General features: G+C 46.0%; 1 protein-coding gene across 4 annotated transcripts; it reads right to left on the bottom strand.

The window, feature by feature from the left end:
* Positions 1–466: 466 nt before the first annotated feature.
* On the bottom strand, positions 467–9,298 carry CNOT8 (CCR4-NOT transcription complex subunit 8). Of its 4 annotated transcripts, none has more exons than XM_051631399.1 (7): positions 9,245–9,298; positions 7,366–7,562; positions 5,614–5,807; positions 3,871–4,032; positions 2,896–3,040; positions 2,117–2,227; positions 467–1,802 (listed from the first exon to the last, which is right to left on the bottom strand). In XM_051631399.1, the coding sequence occupies exons 2-7, from the start codon at positions 7,480–7,482 to the stop codon at positions 1,653–1,655; spliced, it is 879 nt and encodes a 292-aa protein (XP_051487359.1). In that variant the 5' UTR covers positions 7,483–7,562; positions 9,245–9,298; the 3' UTR covers positions 467–1,652. The 4 variants fall into 4 exon arrangements, with proteins under 4 accessions (XP_051487359.1, XP_051487358.1, XP_051487357.1 ...); XM_051631398.1 differs by lacking the exon at positions 9,245–9,298 and adding an exon at positions 8,453–8,491; XM_051631397.1 differs by lacking the exon at positions 9,245–9,298 and adding an exon at positions 8,320–8,416.
* Between the last annotated feature and the right edge of the window lie 1,102 nt (positions 9,299–10,400).

Raw genomic sequence — 10,400 nt, 5'->3', positions numbered from 1 at the left:
AAGAGCAGCAGGTGGAAGCCAGGGATGATGCTGAAAGAAGATCCATCTGTAGATGTGTTTGTTGCCACTAACTTGAATTTGCTAAATTCTGTACAAAGTACTTGAGAGAAAAACCAGGAGAGGGAGCTAGTGCTTAACCAAACAGCCCTCCTTCACTTGAAGCAAGAACCACTGATGGAGCAGGAAAACTTCACACAGGACAGGTGAGCAAAACGCATTTGTCACTCTCAGTGCTGAGGGAGGAGCCAAGAGAGAAAAAGTCCCCCAAAGAGACCCTAAGGTCAACTTTCATTCGCTACTGTACAGTAAGATCAAAAGCAGATTTTACTAAGACCTACCCCAGTAACATAATAAATCATAAAAGAAGAAAGAAACTTGAGCATTGTTGAGAAATTAGAGCTCAAATTCAGATTCCAAAGCCTGACCTTTGCCAATTTTAGTGCTTGATGGAAAATCCAAACCAAGGCCTGGTTTAAAAAAATTTATTTTACAAAAATTAAAAACAGGTAGTATTTACAAGCATTTTAAATACAGCTCCTAAACCTCAACTCTCAATAACGAATTGTTTAGGCTTGTTTAAAATGCAAGATAAAGTCTTAAAATTTTAAGTTTGCCATGTCCAAAAGGGTTTGGGGTTTTTTTTCCTTTTGTTTTAAGAAATATCATTACAGAGCTGTTGGGGAAAAAAAGATACTATAGAACAGCTCATTTTTTTAAAAGTCAGAAGCCCAAGTTGCTCTTCACTTTTCAGATGTCTGTAATGAAGAGAAAAGTAGCTGCTTTGTTGTTACACATGTAAAAATTAGGGATGGAGAAGTGGGGCAGGGGGCAGAAGAGGAACAAATATTTACCCATCTGCTGAACTACTTGTGTTGCAAGAAGAGTAAAATTTATAGGTTAAATTGAAGCAAAACTGAAGTCAGAATATTGGTCCAGTCCCCTTTCAAAGGTGAACTTTTAGGCCTCTTAGTCTATTTCCAGAACAGTATTAATACCCATAAGAACTAAGCTGAGGCTAAGTATGGGTCAAACCTGTACCAAACAGAATTAGAAACTATGGAGAGCTTAATCAGCTCCAGTAATATCCATTCCCACTGTTGTTAAAGCAAATCTCTGAATATTTTTAGCTGCAAGGATCATTTTTAATTGTCATCCATTCCCAAACCTCTGCAGTGATCAAAGGGAGCAATATTCACAGACTACACAAAGATAAAATAAGCAAACATGAGGTGAAGCAGTCACCCTCACAACATGCAGAAGTTTTAAAATAAGCTTTATAAAGCACAATTTACAAATTTGTGTGCATGTCTGTGTCCATCTTCACTGGATTTCCAGACCCTTAGCACTACTAAATATTCTACTGTTAAGGTCTTCCTTGCAGATTCTGTACAGTATAAAGAGGAAAAAACAGAGGTATACACAGGAGGTTCTGTCTTTTGCCCTGGGTATTAAAAAGATGGCAAACCACAAATGCTGGCATTGGGAATTCAGTCAGCTCTCTTCTTCTGGGTTTCAAATGAAGATGCAGCTCTTCAGCAAAAGTGCAGGCTGGATTCTGTAGATGCCTTTTCTTGGAGACACTATTGGGAAAAATGGTTGAGGAGAGCAGCTGCCAATATGGCACCACGTTCTGCTGAGGGGCACTGCTTGTATCATGGCTGCATGTTGTTGATAATAGCCAAAATGCTCATTTTCTCCTGGGCTGAGTCCACATCTTCATTTTGTTTCTGAGCCACTCCTGTGCCAAGGCCATACAGTCGCCCACAATACTTTGCATCATCAATTGTATCCTCAAAAAACAGCTGCAGAATTAAAAAAAAACAAAACAAAACAGGTATTGTGAAACAGGTGTTGTGTAATTGTCCCTCTAAGTTAAACAAACAGCTCATATGAAGTCAGCCACCTCTTAGATTTGCATGCAAATTCAAATAAGCACATGAAAGAGCAATAAACAGAACAAGTCTGTGCCAGTAGCAACAATGTTGGTTATTGACAGTTTGAAGTGTGATGACCACAAGGCTCAAAAAAACAAACACACAACCAAAACAAAAACACACATTGTGCATGCTGACATTTATGGATAGGAACTGAAGGATGGTAGAGAACACTGCAGTACCTCTTTCATTCTGAAGAATGCCATTCCCGTGAGAAGAGAGTCCGATCCTGCCTGGTGTTGTCGTCCAATTCGCTGCAAATCCAGCTGATCTGCCACTTCTTGAAGGCCACCCTGCAATGAGAACAGAACAGATTTTATTTTGGAAGACCCATCTCTTACCAAAATTGCCACACTTCTCTAAAATGTGAGAGCAAACACTGGCTAAAGTGAATTGATGCAGACTTCAACGGTGCACACAGACCAGCTGTGAGTGAACACAGTGGTCACTACTCTTAAAAATGCATGAACACTCAAATTTAGGTACCTTGGTTTCCTGCTGTGGATACTTGAGATGATTGTGGGTACATTCATAGGTTACAAATGCTGGATCTTTCCCCCCTTCCCTCACACAAGGCTGTGAGTCAGTAGATAAATTACTTGCAACCTGCTCAGTGTCCACTGGTTAATCCACTCATGTAGTAGTTTGTGTAAGAAGAAATACTCTGCCTTGTGTAGGTAAGATAAGCATGCTGAATTATAATTAGCCTCATACACAATTACTCAGACACAAGCCAGAAGGTTATGGGAATGTCCCTATTAAATATACATGTTGCCAAGTCTAAAACTGAGGAGGCAGAATCTGTTAGATACAAACTCAGTCACAGGAGCTTGTGTGTGACATTAGCTTTTATAACCTTTCAGTTTTAAGACTTGATCTGTGCAGCTCTGTCACTTGGCCTCCTGTACATTTACAGTGTGGCTGCCTGTCCATCACCTGCTTGCTGGGGAGATATAAGTACCTTGAGGTTTTTGCAGCTCTTCATTAAGTACTTTACATCATAGATAGATGGGAAGAAAAGGTTCAAGATATGGAAAAATTCATGTTCCTCTTCTGGTAGCCTGGAATCTGTCAACAACTTCACCATGTAGCCAAAATCATAACCACTGAAAACAAAAACAAAGAAACCAGATGAACAGACAACACCTACACTCAGTCAACACCCGTATCTCATTTTTCACAAGAGCTTTACATGCTGTAGCTTTCAAACCTTAACATTTTCTCACATTCATAAAACTGCTCTGGATCAGAGCCCAAATTCATCCTGATCATATATATCAATGTGGGACTTCTGAATGCTCCCTGGGTGCCTCCATTAACCTCTTGTAGAACAGCAAAGCCACGGGGAAAAACCTAGTTTTCTTCCCAACAATGCAAGTTTCTGTAGCTGTGGGCAATATGGAAAAGCAGCAAACCCTCTAAGTATCTCCTGCCACCACCACCACCTCCTGCTCCCTCAAGTCCTTTCACTTAAGATGATATCAAGGACCAGAGGCTTTGTCATCCAAGTTGCCTGAAACACTACAAGAAAGATACTTTCACTACACAGATGTCTTTCTGTATGCAAACACAAGATGAAAGTTGAGAACACCACCAACACTATAAGAAGAAACAAAACTGTGCTTTACAGTGCACACAAGGTAACAAGTTGAAATGTGATTCCTACACTTCATAGTAACTTACTTCATAGAGGAAGCATGGAACAGTGAAAGGATTTGCAAGAAAGGCATAAGCAAAATTCAGACCACAAAAAGTGCTAGTACACAATGATGTGCCAAGTGTTCTTACTTCTTAAACTTTAAGCTTCTTTTAAGAACTCTGGAGCTGCTCATTCCTCTCCTCTAAATCTATGTAAGTCTCCACGGACAAAAGCAGCAGCATTTGAATCAAAAAGAGGTTTCTCACTTCCCAGTGCCAGTGACCATCTCAGACCTACCTGTGGAAGGACAGCCACTTCACACTGTCACTAAGGACGACCCCGGATGTCATAAGCAACTCGGCAAAATGCAGGGTATCGATCCCTTCCTCTTCGTGCTTCTGGAACTGCAGCCCAGAGCTGGCTAGGAGGTCTATGGAATCCTGAGAGTACATGTCCTCCCTGAAGGAGAAAAGCAGCTTTGCACTCCAGGTACTAACAAGTCAGGGTTCTTTTAGGAAAATTCCCCCAACACTGTATTTTAAAAATTGGACTGGCCAGTAGGCTCTCTCTGGGTTCCACATTAGTCCCTCTAGAAAATTCAAATGGAATCAGTTTTGATCCCACTAACACAACCTCCCACATTCATAACAAGCTACTCCACAAACTAGGTAATAATTCTGTTGTTTGTGCAAATGCCAAGGAATCCCCTTCCACAGAACTGATGTTTTGAAAAACATCACTTCTGCAAGGTGAACGGAAGCACCACAGGTGAGAGCATGGATACAAGAATTCTCCCAAGCAGGAAGACATGCAACTCCAAAGCACCCAGCATCATTCCCATCTACATTTTTCTTTTTCACAGCTCATACCACCAGCCCATCATCTCCAGTTGCCTCTCTAGGAGTAAACAAAATTGTGTAATACTTGACTAAGGAAGGACAACAGGGTTGAATGACAATGTGCTTGGTGGAGAGCTGAGCAGGAACCTGACTTCTATACAAGATTGTTTCATGTTCAGGGGGGAGGGTAGGATATAACACCCAGAGCAAAATTCATGCCAAATATGATAATTGAGTCAAATGAAGTGATCACACTGTGAAAACCACTTCACTCTGACTTTTAAGAGGCTCACAAAGTTGTAGAAGTAAACATGGCAACTTTTGGTTTTAAGAGCTGTATGATCTGCACATGCCAGCCTTGAATTTTTGTAACATCTTCCAAGCAACAGTTCCCTAAAAACACTGATTGTTTTCCTATCAATGTACATTTTAGCCAGATAAACCCTCTCTCTACTTCCAGGCAGCTCTCATGATAACTACACTGAGTTTGTATTTATCATTGCTAACAGGATAATGAAACTTGTTTCAGCTGTAACCCAGGATATTTTGCAGTATGGAGGAGACAAGAAAAACTGCCACACTCCACTTAACAAGATCCATCCTCCTGAACAGGTGGGATGATTATACTTTTTTTTTTGGACCTAGTTTATATTTTAGCATGGATCTGTCAAAAGGTATTTTCCTTTTTGCTGAAAAGAGCACATCCATTTATTTTTAGCAGACAGGGATGGATTCATATAGATATATTAAATATATATATAAAAATGTATAAAGTTTAAGGCTATAATATTGCAAAAAAAAAAAAAAAGTTTAAGGCACATACAATCATTGAGGATGGGCTATTTCTCACAGGGTAATTAAGAATAGGATTAGTATGGGTTGACTTCCAGAAATATGGCCAAACTTCTGTCACGCCAAAATACATTCCCATATAATCTGTTTTAGAAACTGAATTTTTATTGCTCAGAACCAGGCACTTGTGATCATCATATCAAGGTCAGGCTTGACGGGGCTCTGAGCAATCTGGTCTAGTGTGAGATGTCCCTGATTATTGTAGGGGGGTTGGACTAGAAGACCTTTAGAGGTCCCTTCCAACCCAAGACGTTCTATGATCCCATGATACGGACACCTGCATTTGCCAAGGCAAGCACCACTTCAGCAAAACAGAGGAGGCAATTACTCAGTATCTCAAGAGACTCACGTAAGGTTGAATTTGAAGTTAAACTGCCAGGTGTTGATGCCAGAGGGATATTCCCCTTTCTCATTTGTGAAAGTCAGGCCCAGCTGGATAATCTTCAGAAGGTCAACGTTACAGCGAAGGAGCTGGTACTGATAGTCGATGGAGCTGCGGAATTCACCTATTGGCCTCACAACAACTCCAGGAAACTCCGTGTCCTGGGGAGAGAAGGGAAAACCTCACTTCACCACTCACTCCGTTAGGAGTCATTACTATCACTGTTAAGAATCTATTCAGCAGGTTCCAGCACTGCATTCTGTGAATTCTTCTGGAAAAATAACTTTTTTTCCCTCCTTTTCCATATTCATGCAGATTTTAAACTGCTACAAGTCAGACACTAAAATAAATCCCACTCAATTTGTTAACTATTACAGTAAGCAATTTATTACAAGTAACCTTTCTTGCAGTTTTTCTTCCAAAACAAAAATGTTATACAGTCATCCAATATGCACTATTGTATAATCTAAACACCTCTCACTCGCAAAGGATTCTCTCATTTTCCTTGAATACACTAAAATGGACTTTTTAATTATTTATGCATTGTTCTTTCATGTTCTAAATACAAGTTAAATTTAGCACTCTGACCCTGTTCATTCAACAGCCCAGACAGTGATAAACTTCACTGGTTTTGAGGAACAGTCAATGCCACATGAACAAAAACTCCTGCCAATCAAAACATCTTAACAGCAGAGCAACCATCTTTCAGAAGAAAAACTTTTACTTTGCCAGTGACTCTGTCCTGTCTTTGCTGAAACCCAAACTTCTGGACTATTTTTGCTCTCAGATCAGGCCATGTAACTTCTACTGACTAGAGCTTGTGCAAAAATTTATCATGAAGAACCCAGCACCTTGTGACAAAACCTCTCCCTTGCCCAAGACCTGCCTAGAGATCTGTATGACCTATAAAACAGGCCATCACCACATTTTCCATGAGATCAAACAGATGCAAGAAATCTAATTTTCCATTGACATGTGGTAACAACAAAAAAAATCACATTAACTCACACCACAGCATTCAACCACAAACTCTGCAGGGGCACAAGTTTTTATGCCCTGTTTTTATTAAAGGCTTCTCATATCTTGAAGTTTACTGCTCCTCAGCCAAGTTAGCATAACTTACAGTATCATAATTAAAACCAGTTATTAAAGTAACCAATTGGCTCCTGCCAAGCAGATAAAGACTTGAAAGAGCAGGAAGAGATTCCTCCCACCTGGAGGAGATCCCCAAACAAAGCTTTCTGAACACACAGCCAGATTCTTTTTCTTCTGTAAGAGTCAACATCTGACCCCATTAAAAAGGAGGCAGCCCAGCTGACTGTTTGTCACTTGCAGGTCTTTTGTCCTACAGGACCGTGGCATCTTCCATAACCAAACAGGCAAAGACATTCAAAGGAAAAATACATATTTAAACCCAGTTGTACATCTGACCTGTTTAATTTTCTGTTGCATAAGCTAATCCATTATGAATAGCTAAATAATAAACTAATTCAAGTTTTTAAGGTGGCTTGTCTCCCCATCTTTCATTCAATGCATAGTCAAAACTACTTTTATTAAATTCTGGAAAGCTTCTACTGAACCACTTCCTAATTTTTCACTATTTCTAGCTCAGTTTGAACAGGGCTGGGAAAAATAAGGTCTTGCTCAAGAATCAGCTTACTCCTCTTCCACAGAAACATCCCTTGACTAGGACAACTAGCTCAGGTATAAAACATTTACCATCGCAATGTAGCTGTAACTTAGAACAATCTCTCGAATTTTCCTCATCTCTTCTTCCAGATTGTTTGCCCATACTTCACAGATAACCTGGCTGTTCTCTGCAAGGGCTGCTGGCATCTTGCAGGGACCAGAGTAAAGGCAGCTGGGGTTGGATTCAGATGACAGCCCGGGATTGCCGGCTGTGTGATCTCGCTGTGCTGCAGCAGAGAGAGAAACGAACAGTGCTTTATTTGAAGACAGAGCTGCACGCAGGAGTGAGTGCTCTGGCAGAGTCAGTCACACTTCCATTTCCAGACTCAAGTGGCCCATCTGAAGCTCACACCGAGTTTTTTCTTGCTTTTGTCACTTCCTGTGAACACGCTGAACAAGAAAATCTAGAGCATCCGCTCAGGTCACCCAGGGGGAAGCACAACTAACGGTGCAGTTATTTACAGTCATCCCCCTCAGCCTTCTGCTTCACCCGCCACAAGCTCTGAAACTCGGGGCGTGAGACACACGCCCGGGACGGCCCCGGGTCTGGCACCGGCCGGCTCGGGCACCGCGTGAGGAGCAGTGCCCGGCTGCCTCACAGACCGCATCTGCGGACCGGCCCTCCCGCCAGCTCCGCACGGACGCGTTCCAGCCGGTGCCGCGGGCAGCTCCAGCAGCGCCGCGCCGGGCGCTCAGCCCCGGCGGCCACACCGACCCGGTGCTGCGAGCCAGGGCCTCGAGCCGAGGCGCCCGGCACTGGGGCTGCCGGGGGGGGTGTCGGCCCAACCGCCACAGCTCAGCCCGCCGGGGGAGCCCCGCTCCCTCAGCCCGCCCACAAAGGCCCCGCTGCCCCAGGCCCGGCCCCGCAGCCCGTCCCGCCGCCAGCCCAGCGCAGGGCCGGGCCCGCCCGTTCGGGAAGCGGGAACGGCCGCTCCCGCCGCCCCCTCAGCCGGGGGGTCCCGCCCGGGCCCGCCCCGCCCGCACCTGCTCGCGCGCCGCCGGACCCCACCGCTCGCGCTCCGGCCGGCGGGCGGCCCGGCCGCTCTAGCCCTCGCTCCCCCCCGCGACTCGTCTGCTCCGGCGCCGCCCATCCCGCCCCGCCCCGCCCCCGCGCTACCTGCCCGGAAGCCGGGCCCGGCCCGATCGCCCCCGCGCCGGCGCGATGCGGCCTCCGGGAGGGGCGGGACTTCCGGGTTGCCGCTTCGCTCTCGCGAGAGTTAAGGGCAAAAGCCGCCGGGGCGCGCGCCGCGGGGTACGTTGCTCGCGCGCCCTCGTCCCGCGGCCGCGCGCGCTCCCGCGGAGGGGGGGGGGGGGGGGAAGGGAAAGGAAGGGGGGGCGGGGCTCGCCCCGGTGCGCATGCGCACAGCCCGGCGCCGGTGCCCCCGGGCGGGTCGCGCGTCCCGGGGCCGCGCCGGGCCCTGCCCGGGCACCCCCGGAGCCAGCGGCGGCCAAACCTGCCCCCCGCGGGGAGGCAGAGCCCCGGGGCCGGGCCGGGCCGGCGGTTCGATCCCCGGCGCGTGCTGCTCCCGTGACGCGGCGGTTCCGCTTTTCCTGCGGCTGCCGAGAAGCGGTTGTTGGAGTGTCCGGTGTGCGCGGGGGGTGCGTGTCCGCAGGCCTGGAGCGCTGGCTTCCCCCGGCCCAGGCAGCAGGAGCCCGCAGCGGGTCCGCAGCGCGGGGGGCTCCGGGCGCTGCCGGCAGCGGGCACCGTGTGTCGGCGGCTTGTCGACCCGCAGCCCTGCTCAGGTAGAACTTCCTGCCCGCTGGATGGCCGGCCTGCCAGACGGGATCGCATCTGCTACAAAACATGGCAGTTCTGGTGCTTCTGCAGAGCTGTTAGCTGCCCGCCGGCTGGGAGCCGCAGCCGCAGCTGCTGGCCTGCCATTTGGATAAAAGTATCTGGAAAACAAACCTTGGTATCCTTCGTGCTGCAGCCGTGGTGTTGCCCAGCACTATCGGGTGACCTTGGTGCTGTCAGTATCTTAAAGACATCCCATTGCTACACGTGATTTTTATTCAAAGATTGTCTTGATAGATCATAGGTAGTTGCCATTTCGATTTCTCAGCTCTGCAGCATTATGTAATTTACATACTAAGCAGTATGCTGTCTTGGCAGAAAGCATCCGCCTTTCTTCCCACGGTCACCTGAGTGGGGGATTATGTGCAAGAAAAAATATGTTGCTAACAGGTAAATATAGCAGGTTGGGCTACAGAACTCTGTAAATACAAGGCTAGATTACTTTTTTCCCCTAAAGAGTTCAGGGTGAAATACACATAATCATTTTTCTTACTCATGAAGCCAGCACTTGAAGGTATTGTGAATACAGGGGAAAAGGGAGGATGAATCTTCTCAGGAGACTGAAAACGTGTGTGCTATGCTACTCTAATAAAACATGTCTTGCAGGGAATAATCACTTGTGACAAATTATGCTTGACACGTTTAACAATGAGCTTTGAAAAGAAAAAGGCTGTTCAATGATGTTTACAAGCGCTGGTCACGAGAGCTGGAAACGTATTTTGTTCAAGGAGATCAGAATTTGTTTTTTCAATCATGGCTATTTTTTATCATGGCTAATAAAGATGAAGAACAGCTGGAAAAGGCACCCTGCTCTTTTAAAAAGTCCAGCATTTCTTGTGTCTGTGGAGGTTACCAAACTTGCTTCCAGCAGGTTCTTGAAGAGTCATGTGGAGACCTACCACATCATCAGGTGTAAGAAAGGGCTTTAGCTCCACATTGTCACACTGGTCAGCTTGAGCTGCACGTCCTGGATCGTGCCCTGTTGAAACTGTTGTGTGTTTCCTTTAGAGCTTAGTAAACAGCTCCACAAATGGTAGAAAGCCTCCTTATGGAAATGGCAAAACATGAATTGAGAGTGAAAAGATGCAACTATGGCTGAACACGTTTGAACCTTAATGGCAAAGTCATCATTTCCGTTTTCCTGACCTTTGCGCTGCTGCCATCCCAGCTGGTGGCACCCCCGTGCCCTGCCAGGTGATGAGGAGTATCACTCAGAACTCAGGGTAACGATTAGGTGAGGTGTGCTAAGTTCAGATTCCTCTTCAGCCTT

Source organism: Apus apus, chromosome 13, assembly GCF_020740795.1.
Source record: "Apus apus isolate bApuApu2 chromosome 13, bApuApu2.pri.cur, whole genome shotgun sequence".
In the NCBI taxonomy this organism is placed as follows: Eukaryota; Metazoa; Chordata; class Aves; order Apodiformes; family Apodidae; genus Apus; species Apus apus.
The sequence above is the reverse complement of the archived record's forward strand: the minus strand, read 5'-3'. Positions and strand labels throughout refer to the sequence as shown.

Coding starts and splice junctions, on each gene's coding strand:
- CNOT8 (XM_051631399.1), bottom strand. CDS start 7,482: ATGCCAGCAGCCCTTGCAGAGAACAGCCAGGTTATCTGTGAAGTATGG. Junction 3,041..3,870: donor AAGTGGCTGTCCTTCCACAG/GTAGGTCTGAGA, acceptor TTTTGTTTTCAG/TGGTTATGATTTTGGCTACA. Junction 1,803..2,116: donor CATTCTTCAGAATGAAAGAG/GTACTGCAGTGT, acceptor TTAATTCTGCAG/CTGTTTTTTGAGGATACAAT.